The following is a 22767-nucleotide window of genomic DNA, read 5'->3' on the forward strand; positions in this document are numbered from 1 at the left end:
TAAGGTGGGCGGGGCCGTTTTGGCGGGCAGTTGTGACGTCACTAGCCCTTGTCGGTTTGCTACAGCACTGCAGCCAAGATGAGGCTTTCTGGCTGACCGAAGAAAGGCGAGGGGTGGGCTCAGAGCCCCGGGAAGTGCTCGCTTGCGGCCCCACAGCAGCGGTAAGACTGGAGTCCCGCTCCAGCAGAGGCCGGCGTCCGGGCGGAAGCAGCGTTCTTTCTCGAGCGGTGGCCTGGTGGTTGCGCGCCTAGGCGGCCTCGGGCTTGGCTGCCTGGAGCTAAGAGAGCATCCTCCCCTGGTAAGAGGGAGGAGGGGAACTTGGTGCAAGCCTCCTGCGGCGCCAAAGAGCCAGAGCCCACCGTTCTCCTTGCCGCAGCGGTTGTTAACGCCTGGGAGCAGCCAAGGTTCATTTGTTTTCTTTCCGGATGTTTGTCTTAAACATGGACAAATACACCGCCTTCCAGGGTCGTACTGTTTACCTTGCCAGCAGAACATCTTTTTACTTCAAGACGTTTGATACTCTCAATCTCTGAATTCTGGTAGACTGCTGAGCATAATATTTAAACACATAACTGTTAATTTGCTTTTTCCTTACTTGGGCTGGAAATACGATTCTTTCTCTTTCAGGTGTTGATGTTGAATATGCCTTATTAGCATATTAAAATGGCTGTACCCAAAGACGCCATCCCTTCCTTGTTGGAATGCCAGTGCCAGATCTGTGTGGAAATCCTAATTGAGCCTGTGACACTCCCTTGTAACCACACGCTCTGTAAACCATGCTTCCAATCGACTGTTGAAAAGGCAAATTTGTGCTGTCCCTTCTGTCGCCGCCGGGTCTCTTCGTGGACTCGGTACCATACCCGAACAAATTCTCTTGTCAATATGGAATTGTGGGAGATAATTCAAAAACACTATACAGAGGAATGCAAGCTTAGAGCCTCTGGGCAAGAATCAGAGGAAATTGGTGAGTAAAACCCAAGGCGTTTGTTATCTAAAATCAAAAATCCTTTTAAAAGCCAATCACCGGGCTTCCCTGGTGGCGCGGTGGTTGAGAGTCCGCCTGCCGATGCAGGGGACATGGGTTCATGCCCCGGTCCGGGAAGATCCCACGTGCCGCGGAGCGGCTGGGCCCGTGAGCCATGGCCACTGAGCCTGCGCTCCGCAACGGGAGAGGCCACAACAGTGAGAGGCCCACGTACCCCCCCAAAAAACAGCCAATCACCAGTAATCCATTTTTTTAAATTAATTAATTATTTGTTGGCTGCGTTGAGTCTTCGTGGCTGCGTGTGGGCTTTCTCTAGTTACCGCGAGCGGGGGCTGCTCTGTGTTGGGGTGTACGGGCTTCTCATTGCAGTGGCTTCTCGTTGCGGAGCCCGGGCTCTAGGCGCACGGGCTTCAATAGTTGCGGCACGCCGGCTCTAGAGCACAGACTCAGTAGTTGTGGTGCGTGGCCTTCGTTGCTCCGCGGCATGTGGGATCTTGCGGACCAGGGGTCGAAAGGGATCGAACCCGTGTCCCCTGCATTGACAGGCAGATTCTTAATCACTGCGCCACCAGGGAAGCCCCTAATCCATTTTTTTAAAGAATAAAACAGAAAGCCCGGTTAGTGTTTGTCTAAATTTTTCAGGGGTATTTGGGTTTTATGGGTCCCAAAATGTTGATTACGGTCAGTGGCACGATTTTGTTCATTGTCACAGCGCAGGCTGTATTCAATTGATATTTGCTGGATTAAAAATGAAAAGAAAAAACCTAGAACAAAAGAATTGCCTGCTAGAGTCTTAAGTCATGTGAAAAGTTACATAGTCACAGATGAGCAACAGTGTAGTATAGCAACAGCAGAAGTAAGGAAACTACTGGATTCTTGTGTTAATATCTTTTTCACTTTAAATTACTTTCTCTTACTTGCCGTGCATCGCCATTCATTTAATTCTTCAGCTTGCAAGTGTTACAGTATCCAAGCTCTCTGCTCCCTGGCGACAGGCCAATAAATCAGAGACGAGGTGTTGAGGAAAGGAATACGAGTTTATTTGGAAAGCCGGCAGACCTAGAAGATAGCCAACTAAAGTCTCAAAATAGCCATGTTACCGGGTTTGGATGCCAGTTTCTTTTATAGCACAGAGAGGGGGAGGAGATGAGGAAGTAAAGTAAAGAAGCCATAAATTTTGCAAATATCCCAGAGGTTTCCTTGAACAAAGGCACTTTTGGTTTAACATTCAGGCAGAGAGGCAGGGTTCCCCCAGGCAAGCCATTATGTGTAGACAGTATCCTTTTAGTGAACAAAAGCAACAGGAAGCAAAGGTTAAAGTAAAAAACAGATCTAGTCTGATTTGCCTCTACCCTGTTACACTGGGAGCCTAAAATAGCTTTCTGTGGCCAGTTCCATCTAGTTCACCCATTATTATTCATAGCTCTCCACAGTATGTACTATTCATTATGCTCCAAACTGAACACTGGACTCTAGCAGCCTGATCACTCACGTGATCAATAAGTCATGCGGTGTTTCATGTTTAGGCTTTGAATGTGGTGCTTATGCTCTGGTCTACTTGCCTTATTTTGGAATTCTTTTTATTGTGGTAAATAAAATTTGCCATTTTAACCATTTTTAAGTGTACAGTTCAGTGTTGTTAATTACATTCACAATGTTTTGCAGCCATCACCACTGTGTTTCCAAAACTTTTTCATTACCCCAGACAGACTCTTCAACCATTAAGCAATGACTCTTCTGCTCCCCTCCCCCTTTCCGGAGTTTCTAATCTCTATGAATTTGCTTGTTCTAGGTTTTTCATATAAGTGTGTTCATTCAGTATGTGATCTGTTGTGTCTGGCTTCTTTCACTTAGCATAATGCTTCCAAAGTTCATACAAGGTTATATCAGTACTTCTTTCCTTTTTAGGGCTGAATAATTTTATGGATATATTTTTTTCACTCATCCATTGATGGACATTTGGGTAGTTTTCATCTTTTGGCTGTTTGAACAGTGCTGATATGAATATTCATGTACAAGTATTTGTTTGAATATGTTTTCATTTCTTTTGTGTATATATCTAGCAGTGGACTTGCTGGATCATATGGTGATTCTATGTTTAGCTTTTTGAGAAACTGCCAAACTTTTCCACAGGTTTGCATCGTTTTACATTCCCACCACAATGTGTAATGGTTCCAATTTCTGCACATCCTAACCAACACTTGTTATTTTCTGGGGGTTTTTTTTGTTTTTCTTTTAATTTTTTTACAGCCATCCTAGGAGGTGTTAAGTGGTAGCTTAGTGTGTTTTTTAAATTGTGGTAAAGTATACATAACAAAATTTACCATTTTAACCATTTTTAGGTGTGCAGTCCAAGGTATTAAGTACATTCACATAGGTGTGCAACCATCACCACCATCCCTTTCCAGAACTTTTTCATCTTCCCAAACTGAAACTGCATACCCATTAAACAACAATTCCCCAATTCCCTCTTCCTCCAGCCCGTGGCAACCACCAGTGTTACTTCCTGCCTCTGAATTTGACTACTTTGGGTACCTCATATAAGTAGAATCATAGTATCTGTTTGTGCTTTTGTATGTGGCTTCTTTCTTCCTTTCCTTTCCTTTCCTTTTGTTTTCTTCCCTTTTCTTCTCTTCCCTCCCCTCCCCTCCCCTCCCCTCCCCTCCCCTCCCCTCCCCTGCCCTTCTCTCCTCTCCTCTCCTCTCTCTTCTTTCCAGGAGGGCAAATGGGCAATTTTTTTAAAAATTGAAGTATAATTGACTTACAGTATTGGTTTCAGGGGTACAGCAGTGATTTGATATTTTTATACACTACAAAATGATCACCACCTTTCACTTAGCATAATGTCAGAGTTCATCCATGTTGTAGCGTGGGTCAGAATTGCATTCCTTTTTATGGCTAAATGATATTTCATTGTATGTATTTACCATGCTTTGTTTATGCATTCATCTGTCAATGGATCTTTGGGTTACTTCCATCTTTGGCTTCCACCTTTTGGCTATTGTGAATAATGCTGCTGTGAACATTGGTGTACAAGTGTCTGTATCCCTGCTTTCAACTCTTTTGGGTATGTACCCAGAAAGGAACTGCTGGATCACATGGTAATTCTATGTTTAATTTTTTGAGGAACTGCTATACTCTTCCATAGCAGCTGTACAATCTTAAACACTCCCACTAGCAATGTGCAAGGGTTCCTTTTTAGGATATCTCGGTCAGCATTTGTTACTTTATGGTTTTGTTTTGTTTGTTTGATACAGCCATCCTAGTGGGTGAGAGATGCTATCCCATTATGGTTTTGATTTGCATTTCCCGAATGACTAATGATATTGAGCATCTTTTCATGTGCTTATTGGCCATTGCATATCTTCTTTGGAAAGATGTTTATTTAGGTCCTTTGCTCATTTTTTAATCGGGTATTTGTTTTTTTGTTATTGAGTTGTTAGTATTCCTAATATATTCTGGAGTTAACCCTTATCAGATATGATTTGCAAATATTTTCTCATTTCATAGGTTGCCATTTCACTTTATTGATTGTGTCCTTTGATGGACAGAGTATTTAAGTTTGATGTAGCCCGTTTGTCTATTTTTACTTTTGTTACTTGTGCTTTTGGTGTCATATCCAAGAAATCATTGCTAAATCCCATGTCATGAAGCTTTTCCCCTGTTTTCTTCAGGAGCTTTATATGTAGTTTTAGGTGGCCTTTCAGTAAGTATGACTAAAAAGTGGTGATGGGCAATTAACTGTCATTGTATAGAAGTGTCTTGTGTAAAATGTTTGAGGTTAAGATGGTAAAGATAATAATGTAAGTGGTGGACAGTTACAATTTGTGGCTGCACAACATCTTACGTTTTGATAGTTTCCTACCTCAGGGTTCTGTCTTCTCCACAAAATTACAGGATTCATACTTCCCATCGCCTAGGGTCAGGCATGTGACCTAAGACCTGGATTTAGAAGTAAACAATATGAATATGTAGCATTGAGCAGGAAGACTGACCTGCAAGCCTGGTGACAGAGAAACCCACTTCTTCAGGGGCAGCACTGCTTGGACTTTTGGAATCCAGGTCTGAGCAGAAATGGTATTTTTGCTAGAACAACTCTCATGGTGTAATTGGGCATTATTGCCGGTTACATACCTTTAGGACCTGGGTCTCAGGCCCACCCAAAGATTATTTCTATATTTGATTTCTATAATATGCTATTACTAGGCAGACCTGTTTGATGATTGATAGCAAGATTAGTTGCAAGTAGGAGACCTTCAAAGATGTGGGAATCTCACATTGGTTTTAGCAACTGTTTGGGTTTGATGGCAGTGAGGATAAAATTAGTTACAGAAGATGTGACTTTAGCAGTCCAATATCATGCAGTGATGAAACCATTACTTAAGTTATTACCTAGAATAAAGTGCCCACTTAAGGAGAGGCTATGGGTGCTTGCCATGGGTTTGTATAGAATTCTTCTTTTCCCCCCCTCCATTACTCAGAAATTTTACTTAAGTAGAATTCTTTCTTAAGGCATTAAAAAACCCAGGAAGTTTCTGTGATTTCCCTAAGAGAGTTTTCTCATCTTTTACAGTCATAGGCTGATACTGTCAAAACACAGAGCCTGAGCTTGTGAGTTGATGAATTACAACATAAATTGAGTTTAAAATCTCACTAGATCTCTTATAAAAGTTAAGGGACTTAGTAGGGAAAAGAGTGGGACCATAAAATTGGACAGTGACATAGGGCTGATTTGGGTGACTAGTACCTCAGACCCCACTTCTGAACTAAATTCTCTGAATGTTACAAATTTTGATCAACTATGTGCAAGAGACACAGCAACACATAATGGCTTAAACAAGGAAGACATCTTTTCTCAACAAGAAGTTCAGAGGCAAGCAGTCTAAGACTTGACTCATGTGGATGTCATCAAGGAACCAGGTTCCTCCCCGTTTTTTCCCCCCTCCATCCTTAGTATTGGCTTGTGTCCTCGTGGTCACAGTACAAATGCTGTGCTCCTGTATTCCAGCATGGACATGGAGGGAAGGGGGTGGCGTCTCTATTACAAAGGTAAAACAGCCACAGATAAGAGTTCTGCTTGTTTTAGCTGGACACATTTTCTTGTACACAGTTGAGGTTCTTTTAATAAGGAAGCAAAGAAGACTGGGTGTGAAATAGGAAACTAACAGAGTCCATCATAATGTCATTCTTTAAAATCAGCCTTCATGATACACAGTGTTATTATCTATAGTCAGTCCAAGCCATTGCGTGTCACGTGAGCACATCTGTTTGCTTTTCTGTCAGTGCTATTTGTTTATTTTTTAAAATTTCATAGCTTTATTGAAGTATAATTAATGTGCAGTAACTGAGTGTATTTAAAATTTGCAATTTGACAAGTTTTGATATGAGCATCTTTTCATGCGCTTTTTTGCTGTCTGTCTCTTTTGGTAAAGAGTCTGTTCAGATCTCAGGCTCATTTTTTTCTTATTGGGTTGTATATCCCTTTTTTTACCCCACCCCAACCCCACCCCCTGTGCTGTGCAGTATGTGGGATCTTAGTTCCCTGACCAGGGATTGAACCTGCGCCCCTTCATTGGAATTGCAGAGTCTTAACCACTGGACTGCCATGGAAGTCCCTAAGTTTTTAACCCATTTTGAGTTAATTTTTGTATATGGTGTGAGGGAAGGGTCCAACCTCATTCTTTTACATGTGGATATCCAGTTTTCCTGGTGCCATTTGTTGATAAGACAGTTATTTTAAAGTTTTTGTTTAGTAAGTCTGATGTGTAGGCTTCCTTAGGGATGGTTTCTGTTCCTTTGAATTGTCCAAATGTTCTTGTTTCTTAGTATGCCTTGTGGTTGGTTTTTTGGAGAAAATTGAACATTTGAATATTACAATGTGGTAACTCTGGGAATCAGATTCTTCCCTTTCCCTGGGGTTTACCATTTTTTTGATTGTTGAAGGCTATAATAGGCCATTTGTTACTGATTTTCCCAAACTATTTTTGCTGTGTTCCTTAATGTGTGTGGTCACCGAGTCTTTGTCTTAGTTTGTGTTCAGTTAGTGTTTTGACAGATTTCTTTGAATGTCAGGAGCCGAAAAAAACAAGAAAAAGAAACAAAACAAAGAAGCACTTCTCCGTCTTGGCACATTGGCTTGGTGCCAAGGCTGCCCTTCAACAATTCGCCAGCCTTGAATTGAGCCTGCGATCAGCCCAAGGTGAAAGCTTAGGGTCTGCTCAGATGTTTTCTGAGCATGTATCTTGCCCTGAGTCTGCTCATTTCCCTCCAGAACCAGGAACAAGTGTCCCAATCTGAGAACGTGGGTTTCCCTCTTAAAGACTGCCAGTATGCTGAGGAGGGTGTGGGGCAAGAACAAGTAAAGTGTCTCCAAAATTTTCCTACTGCTTTTTTTTTTTTTTTTTTTTTTTTTTTTTTTTTTTTTTTTGCAGTACGCGGGCCTCTCTCTGTTGCGACCTCTCCCATTGCGGAGCACAGGCTCGGGACGCATAGGCTCAGCGGCCATGGCTCATGGGCCCAGCCGCTCCACGGCATGTGGGATCTTCCCGGACCGGGGCATGAACCTGTGTCCCCTGCATTGGCAGGCGGACTCTCAACCACTGCGTCACCAGGGAAGCCCCTTACTGCTTTTGAGATTGGCTTTTTCTTTTTCTTCTTTTTTAAACATTTAATGTTATAATTCACATTTACCCGGCTTTAGAAGAATAAGAAAGATACAACACTAGGATCTCCATAGAGATATATCTTAGACAAACCACTAAAAAACCCCATTGGAAACAGCAAGACATTATCTTTTGAAGTTTTCTTTTCTATTTTATTTTTTATGCAGCAGGTTCTTATTAGTTATCTATTTTATACATATTAACTTATATATGTCAATCCCAATCGCCCAATTCATCCCATCACCACCACCCACTGTTCCACTTTTCCCCCCTTGGTGTCCATATGTTTGTTCTCTACATCTGTGTCTCTATCTCTGCCCTGCAGACTGGTTCATCTGTACTATTTTTCTAGGTTCCACATATATGTGTTAATATACTATATTTGTTTTTCTGTTTCTGAGTTACTTCACTCTGTATGACAGTCTCTAGATCCATCCATGTCTCTACAAATGACCCAAATTCGTTCCTTTTTATGGCTGAGTAATATTCCATTGTATATATGTACCACATCTTCTTTATCCATTTGTCTGTCGAAGGGCATCTAGGTTGCTTCCATGTCTTGGCTATTGTAAATAATGCTGCAATGAACATTGGGGTGCATGTCTTTTTGAATTATGGTTTTCTCTGGGTATATGCCCAATTAGTGGGATTGCTGGGTCATATGGTACTTCTATTTTTAGTTTTTTAAGGAACCTCTGTACTGTTCTCTATAGTGGCTGTATCGATTTACATTCCTATCAACGGTGCAAAAGGGTTCCCTTTTCTCCACACCCTCTCCAGCATTTGCTGTTTGTAGATTTTCTGATGATGCCCATTCTAACTGGTGTGAGATGATACCTCATTGTAGTTTTGATTTGCATTTCTCTAATAATTAGTGATGTTGAGCAGCTTTTCACGTGCCTCTTGGCCATCTGTATGTCTTCTTTGGAGAAATGTCTATTTACGTCTTCTGCCCATTTTTGGATTGAGTTGTTTGTTTTTTTAATATTGAGCTGCTTGAGCTGTTTATGTATTTTGGAGTTTAATCCTTTGTCCATTGATTCGTTTGCAAATATTTTCTCCCATTCTGAGGGTTGTCTTTTCATCTTGTTTATGGTTTCCTTTGCTGTGGAAAAGCTTTGAAGTTTCATTAGGTCCCATTTGTTTATTTTTGCTTTTATTTCCATTACTCTAGGAGGTGGATGAAAAAAGATCTTGCTGTGATTTATGTCAAAGAGTGTTCTTCCTATGTTTTCCTCTTAAGAGTTTTATAGTGTCCAGACTTAAATTTAGATCTCTAGTCCATTTTGAGTTCATTTTTGTGTATGGTGTTAGGGAGTGTTCTGATTTCATTCTTTTACATGTAGCTGTCCAGTTTTGCCAGCACCACTTTTTGAAGAGACTGTCTTTTCTCCATTGTATATCCTTGCCTCCTTTATCATAGATTAGTTGACCATAGGTGTGTGGGTTTATCTCTGGGCTTTCTATCTTGTTCCATTGATCTATGTTTCTGTTTTTGTGCCAGTACCGTATTGTTTTGATTACTGAAGCTTTGTAGTATAGTCTGAAGTCAGGGAGTCTGATTCCTCCAGCTCATTTTTTTTCCCCTCAAGACTGCTTTGACTATTCAGGGTCTTTTGTGTCTCCATACAAATTTTAAGATTTTTTTGCTCTAGTTCTGTAAAAACGGCCACTGGTAATTTGATACAGATTGCACTGAATCTGTAGATTGCTTTGGGTAGTATAGTCATTTTCACAATATTGATTCTTCCAGTGCAAGAACATGGTATATCTCTCCATCTGTTGGTATCATCTTTAATTTCTTTCATTAGTGTCTTATAGTTTTCTGCATATAGGTCTTTTGTCTCCCTAGGTAGGTTTATTCCTAGGTATTTTATTTGTTCCAGTGGTAAATGGGAGTGTTTCCTTAATTTCTCTTTCAGATTTTTCATCATTAGTATATAGGAATGCAAGAGATGTCTGTGCATTAATTTTGTATCTTGCAACTTTACCAGATTCAGTGATTAGCTCTAGTAGTTTACTGGTGGCATCTTTAGGATTCTCTATGTATAGTATCATGTCATCTGCAAACTGACAGTTTTACTTCTTTTCCAATTTGTATTCCTTTTATTTCTTTTTCTTCTCTGATCGCCATGGCTAGGACTTCCAAAACTATGTTGAATAATAGTGGTGAGAGTCGACATCCTTGTGTCATTCCTGATGTTAGAGGAAATACTTTCTGTTTTTCACCATTGAGAATGATGTTTGCTGTGGGTTTGTCGTATATGGCCTTTCTTATGTTGAGGTAGGTTCCCTCTGTGCCCACTTACTGGAGAGTTTTTATCGTAAATGGGTGTTGAATTTTGTCAAAAGCTTTTTCTGCATCTATTGAGATGATCATATGCTTTCTCTTCTTCAATTTGTTAATACAGTATATCACTTTGATTAATTTGCGTATATTGAAGAATCCTTGCATCCCTGGGATAAATCCCACTTGATCATGGTGTATGTTCCTTTTAATATGTTGTTGGATTCTGTTTGCTTGTATTTTGTTGAGGATTTTTGCATCTATATTCATGAGTGATATTGGTCTGTTTTGTAGTATATTTGTCTGGTTTTGGTATCAGGGTGATGGTCGCCTTATAGAATGAGTTTGGGAGTGTTCCTTCCTTTGCAATATGGAAGAGTTTGAGAAGGATGGGTGTTAGCTCTTCTCTAAATGTTTGATAGAATTCACCTGTGAAGCCATCTGGTCTTGGGCTTTTGTTTGCTGGAAAATTTTTAACCACAGTTTCAATTGCATTACTTGTGATTGGTCTGTTCATATTTTCTGTTTCTTCCTGGTTCAGTCTTGGAAGGTAATACCTTTGGAAGAATTTGTCCATTTCTTCCAGGTTGTCCATTTTATTGGTATAGAGTTGCTTGTAGTAGTCTCTTAGGATACTTTGTATTTCTGTGGTGTCCGTTGTAACTTCTCCTTTTTCATTTCTAATTTTATTGATTTGAGTCCTCTCCCTCTTTTTCTTAATGAGTCTGGCTAAAGGTTTATCAATTTTGTTTATCTTCTCAAAGAGAACCAGCTTTTAGTTCTTTTGATCTTTGCCATTGTTTTCTTTGTTTCTATTTCATTTATTCCTGCTCTGCTCTTTATGTTTTCTTTCTTTCTTCTAACTTTGGGTTTTGTTTGTTCTTCTTTCTTTAGTTCCTTTAGTTGTAAGGTTAGATTGTTTATTTGAGATTTTTCATGTTTCTTGAGGTAGGCTTGTATTGCTGTAAACGTCCCTGTTAGAACTGCTTTTGCTGCATCCCATGGGTTTTGGATCATTGTGTTTTCGTTGTAATTTGTCTGTAGGTATTTTTTGATCTCCTCTTTGATTTCGTCAGTGATCTCTTGGTTATTTAGTAATGTAGTGTTTAGCCTCCATGTGTTTGTGTATTTTACGTTTTTTCCCCTGTAATTGATTTCTAATCTCATAGCGTTTGGGTCAGAATAGATTCTTGATGTGATTTCAATTTTCTTAAATTTACCGAGGCTTGATTTGTGACCCAAGATGTGATCTATCCTGGAGAATGTTCCGTCCCCACTTGAGAAGAAAGTGTAATCTGCTGTTTTTGGATGGAATGTCGTATAAATATCAATTAAATCTACCTGGTCTATTGAGTCATTTAAAGCTTGTGTCTCCTTATTAATTTTCTGTCTGGATGATGTGTCCATTGGAGTAAGTGAAGTGTTAAAGTCCCCCACTATTATTGTGTTACTGTCAATTTCCTCTTTTATAGCTGTTAGCAGTTGCCTTATGTATTAAGGTGCTCCTATGTTGGGTGCATATATATTCATAATTGTTATATCTTCTGTTTGGATCGAGCCCTTGATCATTATGTAGTGTCCTTCCTTGTCTCTTGTAACATTCTTTATTTTAAAGTCTATTTTATCTGATATGAGTATTGCTACTCCAGCTTTCTTTTTGATTTCCATTTGCATGGAATATCTTTTTTCATCTCCTCACTTTCAGTCTGTATGTGTCCCTAGGTCTGAAGTGAGACTTGTAGACAGCATATATATGGGTCTTGCTTTTGTATCCATTCAACGAGCCTATGTCTTTTGGTTGGAGCATTTAATCCATTCATGTCTAAGGTAATTATCGATAATTATGTTCCTGTTGCCATTTTCTTAATTGTTGTGGGCTCGTTTTTGTAGGCGCTTTTCTTCTCTTGTGTTTCCCGCTTTGAGAAGTTACTTTAGCATTTGTTGTAGAGCTGATTCGGTAGTGCTGATTTCTCTTAGCTTTTGCTGGTCTGTAAAGCTTTTGATTTCTGTGTTGAATAAGAGCCTTGCTGGGTGGAGTAATCTCGGTTGTAGGTTCTTCCCTTTCATCACTTTAAATATGTCATGCCATTCCCTTCTGGCTTGTAGAGTTTCTGCTGAGGAATCAGCTGTTAACCTTATGGGAGTTCCCTTGTGTGTTATTTGTCGTTTTTCCCTTGCTGCTTTCAATAATTTTTCTTTGTCTTTAATTTTTTTCAGTTTGATTACTGCATGTCTCGGCGTGTTTCTCCTTGGGTTTATCCTGCCTGGGACTCTGTGTGCTTCCTGGACTTGGGTGGCTATTTCCTTTCCCATGTTAGGGAATTTTTCAACTATAATCTCTTCAAATATTTTCTCAGGTCCTTTCTCTCTCTCTTCTCCTTCTGGGACCCCCATAATGCGAATGTTGTTGTGTTTAATGTTGTCCCAGAGGTCTCTTAGGCTGTCTTCATTTCTTTTCATTCTTATTTCTTTATTCTCTTCCATGGCAGTGAATTACACCATTCTGTCTTCCAGGTCACTTATCTGTTCTTCTGCCTCAGTTATTCTGCTATTGATTCCTTCTAGTGTATTTTTCATTTCAATTATTGTATTGTTCATCTCTTTGTTTGTTCTTTAATTCTTCTAGCTCTTTGTTAAACATTTCTTTCATCTTCTCTATCTTTGCCTCTATTCCTTTTCCAAGGTCCTGGATCATCTTCACTATCATTATTCTGAATTCTTTTTCTGGAAGGTTGCCTATCTCCACTTCATTTAGTTGTTTTTCTGGGGTTTTATCTTATTTCTTCATATGGTACAAAGTCCTCTGCCATTTCATTTTGTGTATCTTTCTGTGAATGTGGTTTTTGTTCCACAGGCTGCAGAATTGTAGTTTTTGTTTCTTCTGCTGTCTGGCTTCTGCTGGATGAGGCTGTCTAAGAGGCTTGTGCAAGCTTCCTGATGGGAGAGACTGATGGTGGGTAGAGCTGGGTGTTGCTCTGATGGACAGAGCTTAGTAAAACTTTAATCCTCTTGTCTGCTGATGGGTGAGGTTGGGTTCCCTCCCTTTTGGTTGTTTGGCCTCAGGCGACCCAGCCCTGGAGCCTACCCAGCTCTTTGGCGGGGCTAATGGCCGACTCTGGGAGGACTCACGCCAAGGAGTACTTCCCAGAACTTCTGCTTCCAGTGTCCTTGTCCCCACGGTGAGCCACAGCCACCCCCCGCCTCTGCAGGAGACCCTCCAACACTAGCATGTAGGTCTGGTTCAGTCTCCTATGAGGTCACTGCTTCTTCCCCTGGGTCTCAGTGCACACAGTACTTTGTGTGTGCCCCCAAGAGTGGAGTCTCTGTTCCCCCCAGTCCTGTCGAAGTCCTGCAATCAAATCCTGCTAGCCTTCAAAGTCTGATTCTCTAGGAATTCCTTCTCCCGTTGCTGCGCCCCTAGGTTGGGAAGCCTGATGTGGGGCTCAGAACCTTCACTCCGGTGGGTGGACTTCTGTGGTATAAGTGTTCTCCAGTTTGTGAGTCACCCACCCAGCAGTTACGGGATTTGATTTAATTGTGATTGCGCCCCTCCTGCCATCTCATTGTGGCTTCTTTGTGTTTGGATGTGGGGTATCTTTTTTGGTGAGTTCCAGTGTCTTCCTGTTGACGATTGTTCAGCAGTTATTTGTGATTTCGGTGCCGTCGCACGAGGGAGTGAGCACAACTCCTTCTACTGCACCATCCTGAATCAATCTTCCTGAAGTTGCCATTTTCTTGGTTGCTATAAACCTTTGCTTTCCAGAGTTCTGAAAGTGTTGGCTCTGGTAGTTTCTCCTTGCTTTTTTGACGTTTCTGTGGAGGGATGAGAGCTTGGAGCTGCCTGCTCTGCCATTTTGCTGACATCACTCCACCCTGCCTTCTCTTTTTAAAAAAAAAAAAAAAAAAATTTTATTTATTTATTTATTTTTGGCTTCGTTGGGTCTTTGTTGCTATGCACGGGCTTTCGCTAGTTGCAGCGAGCAGGGGCTACTCCTTGTTGTGGTGTGCGGGCTTCTCATTGCTGTGGCTTCTCTTGTTGTAGAGCATGGGTTCTAGGCACGCGGACTTCAGTAGTTGTGGCACACAGGCTTAGTTGCTCCACGGCATGTGTGATCTTCCTAGACTAGGGCTTGAATGCGTGTCCCCTGCGTTGGCAGGCGGATTCTTAACCACTGAGCCACCAGGGAAGTCCCACCCTGCCTTCTCTTTAAGTGTTTAACACTAAAATTGCCATTGTTTTCAAGAGTGCCTTTAGGCTTGAACTAATCCACATTCTATTCCAGATAAAGTCATTTTCTTTGAGGGAAATCTTTGGAGCCCTCAGTTCTTATGGGCTGTCTCTTTCCCTTGGCAAAATCTCTGAGCCACTGCTCTGCAGCTGGAGGCAGAGACAATGGCTTACCTCTCTCTTTAGGAACAGGCCAGTGGACAGGCATAGTAGTCTCTTCTCCTTGGCTTGCCTGTCCTAGAACCCTTGGCCCTATGAGTGAGCTGTGATGAGGGCAGTGGGGCCCCGTTATTGTTCCATATTATGCCTGAGTGGGAAGTGGACGGAAGAGCAGAGCCCACAATCAGCTCCACTTAGCTCTGCAGCACTGAGCTGGAAGTGATAAGAAATGCTGTTATGCTGCTCCTCCTGGAGGGATGATGTACTACCCCTTGACTGGGAGCTAGGGAGATAGGGAGCCCTGTCTTCCTGTCTTGACACACCCACTTGGAGTGGAGCTTCCTTCTTGTTGAGCTAGGGAGGGGGCAGAACAGTTGTGGCTGCAGTGCCACAGATTCTCACTTTTCTTGCTGAGATTTAGTAAATTTGGTGGGGTGGGGGAAATATTTCTTCTTTTGCTGTGGGCTCTAGGGACAATTTTCAGGAACTTTATTCTACCAGTTTTTTTATACCTTTCTCCAGTTATGGTTGTTTTGTTGAAGAAAAAGTCTGCAGATCTACGATTCTGGAAGTTGATCCTCTTTACTTTGTTTTTCATGTAAATTTTATTGACAGGTACATGCAAAAGTGTACAAGTCATAAGTCTACAGTTCAGTGAATTTTCAGAGTGAACATGTCTGTGTAACCAGTACTACATTCAAGACCCAGAACTTTGCCAGAACTCCTGAATCATCTCTTGCAGAATCTATTCACTCACCCGTTCCTGTAACTGTTGATGTTATTCTGGCCTGTAACACCATGGCTCATATTTGCTTGTTTCTGAACATTTTTAAAAATGGAATCGTACTCTTGTGTGGGGCTTCTTCAGCTCATGGTTAGCTTGATGAGATACATGTGGTTATGGTTTATTTTCATTGCTACATAGTACTATGTTGTGTAAATATTAAATAGTGAAAGCAATGAAAAATTCTGTATCCTGTTAGGCTGTTATGAATAGTGTTACTGTGAACATTTTTATACTTGTATTTTGGTGAACACATGCCTACATTTCTGTTGAACACAGAGTGGGATTTGGGGGTCATAGAATGTGGATAAAGAGTTAAATCTTTTCCTGTGCTATATGAAAATCTGTCCTTTGATGAAATCTCTAGCTTTGTTTCTCCCAAAACAGAATGAGGGTAAGAATGTCAATGATGTTACTAGGTAGCATGCATTGGTTGTGGTAAAAATTATTTCTGATTGACAAATTACGTCTTTATTGGGAGGAATGATAATGCTGATTGGGATACTATGCTTTGTGCTTCTCTTGAGTGTAGTGACCACTGTAACTGGGCATTTTTCTTGTGGGGAACCTGTGCCTGTATTGTTGCCACAAGAGATGTTGGCTTCTGTGGGGTAGGGGTTACCTGGCTTGCTCGCTTTCATGCTGTTAGATTGATGCCAAACGTGGCCTTATGGTCATTTTGAGTTTGAATGTTTAATAGAACCTAAGACTATCCCGTGGTGGGTATTACAGGTAGGGTAAGCCTTAGGAGATACTGCCAAGCAGTTTTCCAAAATGGTTTTACCAATTTACACTCCTACCAGTAGTGTACGAGAGGTGTAGTTACATCTTGCCAACCCTTGGTTTTTGTTTTTGTTTTTGTTTTTATTTCCCTCCCTCCTTTCTTTCCTTCCTTCCTTCCCTCCTTTCTTTCTAAAAGAGATTTTGGTAGTGTGCTTACATTATTTTCAGCATGTTATTATGAAAAAATTTTAATATAGAGAAAAGTTGAAAGAATTCTATGGTGAACTCTCATATATCCATAACCAGATGTGGCAATTAACATTTTGCTATACTTGTTGTCATATATCTTTTCATCTATCCACCCATTGATTTCCTATTTTTTTATTTCATTTCCCCTTAAATATACATATAAGTATATATATTACTTTGCTTTGTTTTGTTTTTTGGTTTTTTTAATATCTTTATTGGAATATGATTGCTTTACAATGGTGTATTAGTTTCTGCTTTACAACAAAGTGAATCAGCTATACATATACATATATCCCCATATCCCCTCCCTCTTGTGTCTCCCTCCCACCCTCCCTATCCCACCCCTCTAGGTGGACACAAAGCACTGAGCTGATCTCCCTGTGCTATGTGGCTGCTTCCCACTAGCTATCTATTTTACATTTGGTAGTGTATATATGTCCATGCCACTCTCTCACTTTGTCCCAGCTTACCCTTCCCCCTCCCCGTGTTCTCAAGTCCATTCTCTATGTCTGTGTCTTTATTCCTGTCCTGCCCCTAGGTTTTTCAGAACCCCCCCTTTTTTTTTTGATTCCATATATATGTGTTAGCATACAGTATTTGTTTTTCTCTTTCTGACTTACTTCACTCTGTATGACAGATTCTAGGTCCATCCACCTCACTACAGATTAACTCAATTTCGTTTCTTTTTATGGCTGAGTAATATTCCATTGTATATATGTGCCACATCTTCACATAGAAGTATACATATTATTAAAGATAAATATTAGCTTATAACTTTTTTCTTTCACTGTAAAATTTACATATAATTGAAATGTACAAATTTTAATTGTAACTCACTGTGTGTTCGCATAAGTATAACCCTTTGTAATACAAACCCCTATAAAAATGTAGAACATTATCATCACACCTGAAATTATCCTCATGTCCCTTCCAGTTGAGCCCTACCTCCACCCCACAAAAGTCAACAATGTTTTTATTTTTTCCCACCATAGATGAGTTTTGTCTGCTCTAGAACTTCATATAAATGGAATTCTATTAGTTTCCTAGGGTTGCCATAACAAACTACCACAAATCAGGTGGCTTAAAATAACAGATTTTGGGCTTCCCTGGTGGCACAGTGCTTGTGAGTCCGCCTGCTGATGCAGGGGACGCGGGTTCGTGCCCCGGTCCGGGAAGATCCCACATGCCGCGGAGCGGCTGGGCCCATGAACCATGGCCGCTGAACCTGCGCGTCCGGAGCCTGCGCGTCCGCAACGGGAGAGGCCACAACAGTGAGAGGGCCCGCATACGGCAAAAAATAAAAAAAAATAAAAAAAAATAACAGATTTTATTTTCTCACAATTCTGGAGGCTAGGAGTCCAGACACATGTTCTCTTGAAGTCTCTCGGAGAGAATCTGTTACACGCCTTTCTCTTGAGTGTTGCTGACAGTCCTTGGTGTTCTTGGCTTGCAGCTGCATAACTCCAGCCTCTGCTTTCATAGTCACATGACATTCTCCCTATGTGTCTGTACAAAGTCATCTCTTCTCTTTGTCTCTCTTTCAAGGGCACCAGTGATATTAGATTAAGGGCCCACCCTTCTCCAGTATAAACTCAGTTATGTCTACAACAACCCTATTTCCAAATAAGATCACATTCTTGGGTACAGGGGTTAGCACTTAAGCATATCTTTTGGGGGCACACAATTCAATCCGTAACAGTAATCATACAGTGTGTATTCTTTTGTACACATTTCTTTTACGTAGTATAATGTTCCAGATTTATCCCTTTGTGATTAGTAGTTTATTTCTTTTTAAGTATTGTTCTACTGTACTTTTTTTTTTTAATCTTTCTTATTTTTTTGGCTATGCTCCACAGCTTGTGGGAGTTTAGTTCCTCCACCAGGGATTGAACCCAGGCCTTCGGCAGTGAGAGCGTGGAGTCCTAACCACTGGACCGCCAGGGAATTCCCTTGTTCTCTGCAGCCACAATTTGCTCTCCTCCCTCCCTAACTCAACTAGAGGGAAGCTCCACTCCAAGTGGGTGTGGCCAAGACAGGAAGACAGGGCTCCCTGTCTCCCTAGCTCCGAGTCAAGCATCCCTCAAGGAGGAGCAGAATGCCAGCATTTCTTATCACTTCCAGCTCAGTGCTGCAGAGCTGAGTGGAGCTGATTGTGGGCTCCCTTCCTCCATCCACTTCCCTTGTTGGTTCTCCAGTTCATGGTCCCTCAGCTGTTTCCAGCTTTTGGCTATTTTGAATAAAGTTGCTGTGAAGATTCTTGTACAAGTTTATTTTTGTGGTCATATGTTTTCATTTTTCTTGAACAAATACTTAGGAGTGGAAGTGCTCTGTCATAGAGTAGGTATATGTTTGGTTATAAAATAAACTGCCAGGTCATTTTCCAAGGTGGTTGTATTATTTTCTAATCCCAGCAACAACATACAAATCCTGGCTTCTGCTCATCTGCATTAGTTAGTTTGGGCTGCTGTAACAAAGTATATGGAGTGGGTCACTTAAACAATAGATTTGTTTTTTACAGTTCTGGAGCTGGGAAGTCTAAGATCAAGGTGCTGGCCAATTTGGTTCCTGGTTTGGCCCTCTTCCTGATTCTGTTCTCATATAGTGGAGAGCTAGCCAGCTCTCTGGCCTCTTATTAGGGTGCTAATCCCATTCATGGGATCTCTACCCTCCTGAGCTAATTAGACCTCCCAAAGGCCCCATCTCCAAATACCATCACATTGAATTAAGATTTCTACGTGAATTTCGAGGGGACACGTTTGGTTCACTTACAGTATCCTCACCAACATTTGCTGTTACCTATCTTTTTAATTTTAATCCTTCTGGGATTTGTAGTAGTATCTCATTGTAGTTTTAATTTGCATGTCCCAGGTAACTAATGATATTGAATCTTTTTTCATTTTTTATTGGCCGGCCACTTGTATGTCTTCCATTGTGAAGTGCCTGCTTGCATCTTTTGCCCCTTGAGTTTTATCTTTGTATTATTGAGTGTAGGAGTTAAGTAGTGATATGTATCAGTACTTTGCCCGATGTGTTTTGTGAATATTTTCTGTGGTCTGTGGTTTGTATATTCATTTTTTTCCTTATTTTAATAAATTTATTTTTTATTTATATATGGCTGTGTTGGGTCTTCGTTGCTGCACGCGGGCTTTCTCTCATTGCAGCGAGCGGGGGCTACTCTTTGTTGTGGTGCACAGGCTTCTCATTGTGGTGGCTTCTCTTGTGGTGGAGGCTCTAGGCGAATGGGCTCAGTAGTTGTGGCTCACGGGGTCTAGAGTGCGGGCTTCAGTAGTTGTGGCACACGGGCTTCATTGCTCCGCGGCATGTGGGATCTTCCTGGACCAGGGCATGAACCTGTGTCCCCTGCATCGGCAGGCAGACTCTCAACCACTGCACCACCAGAGGAACCCTCTTTTTTTGTTTTTTAATACTTATTTATTTATTTTATTTATTTATTTTTTTGGCTGAGGCAGGTGTTAGTTGTGGCATGCGGGATCTTTAGTTGTGGCATGCAAACTCTTAGTTGCAGCATGTGGACTATTTCCCTGACCAGGGATCAAACCTGGGCCGCCTGCGTTGGGAGCGCAGATTCTTGGTCACTGCACCACCAGGGAAGTCCCTGACCTTTTTTTTTTTGTATTTGGTTAATTCCAGGGAACGTAGATTCCTTTCTTTTCTTTTCTTTTAATTTTATTTATTTATTTTTTGGCTGCATTGGGTCTTTGTTGCTGTGCACGGGCTTCCTCTAGTTGCGGCAAGTGGGGGCTACTCTTTGCTGTGGTGCGCAGGCTTCTCATTGTGGTGGCTTCTCTTGTTGCGGAGCATGGACTCTAGGTGCGCGGGCTTCAGCAGTTGTGGCGCATGGGCTCAGTTGCTCCATGGCATGTGGCATCTTCCCGGACCAGGGATCGAACCCATGTACCCTGCATTGGCAGGCAGATTCTTAACCCCACTGCACTACCAGGGAAGTCCTGGCCTTTCTTTTAAAATGGAATTCCATTAAAAAATATTGCTATATCTGTTCATAATTGTATGTTTATTTTAATTTTGCATTTTTATATTAATACAGGTTTAGTGGAAGATCAAAGCTAGCCATAGAGTTCGGTGTTGCCTATAATATAATTTTCTTTCTTGATCTGAAACAGTTGATGACTATCAGCCAGTTCGCCTATTAAGTAAACCTGGGGAATTAAGAAGAGAATATGAAGAGGAGATAAGCAAGGTAAGTACTAAATAGTTGCTCTTTTCTGGAAAAATTTTCTGCTGTGTTTACATTATGTGCTTATGTAAATAAATAGTATATATTGAAATGTTAATAATTTTAATGTGCTTTATAAAGGCTCCATTTTTTACATGTGTTCAAAATAGTTTAAAACTTGCTTTAATTTATTTATATATGCTCTTCTTATGTGATAGTGATCTGTAAGCATTTAAGTATGAAGGAAATTTTTTTAATTTCCGGGAAGCTTTGAGCATAAAGGATGGGAAAAAGGTGGTAGATTATGGGTGTCTTAAGTCCATTTAAGCTGCTATATCAAAAACACCATAGACTGGATGACTTAAACAACAAACATTTGTTCTTACAGTTCTGGATCTGGGAAGTGCAAGATTAAGGCACTGGGAGATCTGGTATTGGGCAAGGGCCTGCTTCCTGGCTTGTAGACAGCTGCCTTCTCACTGTATTCTCACCTGGCAGAGAGAGGAAGGGAGAGATAGATCATCTGTCTTGTGTGTCTTCTTCTAAGGGTACTAATCCCTTTCATGAGGACTCCACCCTCATGAACCTTACCTACCGAAGGCCCCATCTCCAAATATCATCACATCAGGAGTTAGGGCTTCAATATATGAAGTTTGGGGGGCACAAACAATGCATTTAGGTGAGGAAAGCATAAAGGGCTAATTGTGAAGAACCTAAATATGAAAAGAGGGAGTGGTGCTTACGGCCTTTGAACTTCACTAGTACTAGGAAAGCCCTAGTACTCCCCCTACCCTGATTAATGTAGAGCAGTGTTGTTCAATAGAAATATGGTGTGGGTTCATATATCATTTAAAATTTTCTATTAGCCACATTTTTTAAAGATTTAAAAAAAAAAACAGATGAGGGGCTTCCCTGGTGGTGCAGTGGTTAAGAATCTGCCTGCTGATGCAGGGGACATGGGTTCAAGTCCTGGTCTGGGAAGATCCCACATGCCGCAGAGCAACTAAGCCCGTGTGCCACAACTGCTGAGCCTGTGCTCTAGAGCCCGCGAGCCACAACTACTGGGCCCATGTGCCACAACTACTGAAACCCATGCACCCTAGAGCTCATGTTCCACCATAAGAGAAGCCACCACAACAAGAAGCCCACGCACCGCAACAAAGAGTAGCCCCCGCTCGCCACAACTAGAGAAGGCCCGCGTGCAGCAACAAAGACCCAATGCAGCCCAAAATAAATAAATATTTTTTTAAAGTATTTTTTAAAAAGATGAAATTAATTTTATGTATTTTATTTAATCCCGTATATCTAAAATATTTTATTATGTAATCAGTATAGAAAGTATTGACTTTTTTTCTTATTTAGTGTGCAATTGTATATTTTGTACTTATAATACATCTCAATTTGGACTAGTCACATTTCAACTACTCAGTAGCCACATGTAGCTAGTGGCTACTGTATTAGACCATGAGAGCTCTAGAAGAACTAGTAAATAATTATGATAGTTAATTGTCAGCATATCGTCTAGACGATGTTCTTAAGTAAGGGTTTTATTTATTTATTTTTTGGCTGCGTCGGGTCTTCTTTGCTACGCACGTGCTTTCTCTAGTTGTGGCGAGCAGAAGCTACTCTTCCTCCTGGTTTTCAGGCTTCTCTTGTGGTGGAGCATGGGCTCTAGGCGCGCAGGCTTCAGTAGTTGCAATGCTCGGGCTGTAGGGCATGCGGGCTCTAGAGCGCAGGCTCTGTAGTTGTGGCACATGGGCTTAATTGCTCTGTGGCATGTGGCATCTTCCCAGACCAGGGATCGAACCCATGTCCCCTGCATTGGCAGGCGGATTCCTAACCATTGCACCACCAGGGAAGTTCCTTAAGTAAGGAGTAATTTTATCTTTACAACAATATAGTGAGAACAGGTTTTTTCAGGATGCTTTTGAGTACAGGTGACAGAAAATTGTAATTTACTGGAATTCCAGAGGTTAATAGGGGCTTCAGGGTCGGTTTCATCCAGAGCTCTAGTTCCATTTCTTTGCTAACTTCTGTCAGCTGGCTTTCTCCTCAGGCTAATAACAAGTAGCTGCACATTTCTGAACCTCAGGTGCATATACAACAGTATGCAGAGGAAGAACCAGCTATCTCTTCCAGTGGCTTTCCTTTAAGAGCAAGAAGACTTAAAAGTTCCTTAACAAACCTTTACTCATGTCACCTTCACTTGAATTGGGTCAAGGACTTATTCTTGAGTCAAATTCTTTAGATTCCTAAAGTAGTTGTTACATTATTTCTTTCAGGAAGTATAGTTCAGATGCCCACAAGCATGGCCTTAGGTCCTAGATGCTGAGTTTGAGTCTCCCCGCTGCCAGTTACTGAGCTAAGAAAAGAAAGTTAGATCACTTTCTGATCTAGGAAAGCTTTTATGTGTCTTTCCTCATCTGTAAATCATATAATGACCATTGTGGTTGTTTCTTCAGCAACTATTCACCCCTGCCCACTGTGTTTGGGGA

The 22767-nt window shown here is 41.2% G+C and overlaps 1 protein-coding gene across 4 annotated transcripts in view; it reads left to right on the plus strand.

The window, feature by feature from the left end:
- Positions 1-63: 63 nt before the first annotated feature.
- RNF168 (ring finger protein 168) overlaps positions 64-22767 on the plus strand; it is a 41907-nt gene continuing 19203 nt past the window's right edge. For 2 of the 4 annotated variants that reach the window (XR_003004063.1, XM_024752121.1), the window contains exons 1-3: positions 64-298; positions 628-964; positions 20220-20296. Coding sequence is in view for 3 of the 4 variants with exons in the window: in XM_024752121.1 (XP_024607889.1) it covers positions 664-964; positions 20220-20296 (378 nt within the window). In the remaining variant the exon portion in view is untranslated. Of the gene's footprint in view, positions 405-627; positions 965-20219; positions 20297-22767 lie in introns of all 4 variants that reach the window. The other 2 variants (XM_024752122.1, XM_024752123.1) reach the window with 2 other exon arrangements.

Source organism: Neophocaena asiaeorientalis, unplaced genomic scaffold (assembly GCF_003031525.2).
Source record: "Neophocaena asiaeorientalis asiaeorientalis breed wild unplaced genomic scaffold, Neophocaena_asiaeorientalis_V1.1 scaffold293, whole genome shotgun sequence".
In the NCBI taxonomy this organism is placed as follows: Eukaryota; Metazoa; Chordata; class Mammalia; order Artiodactyla; family Phocoenidae; genus Neophocaena; species Neophocaena asiaeorientalis.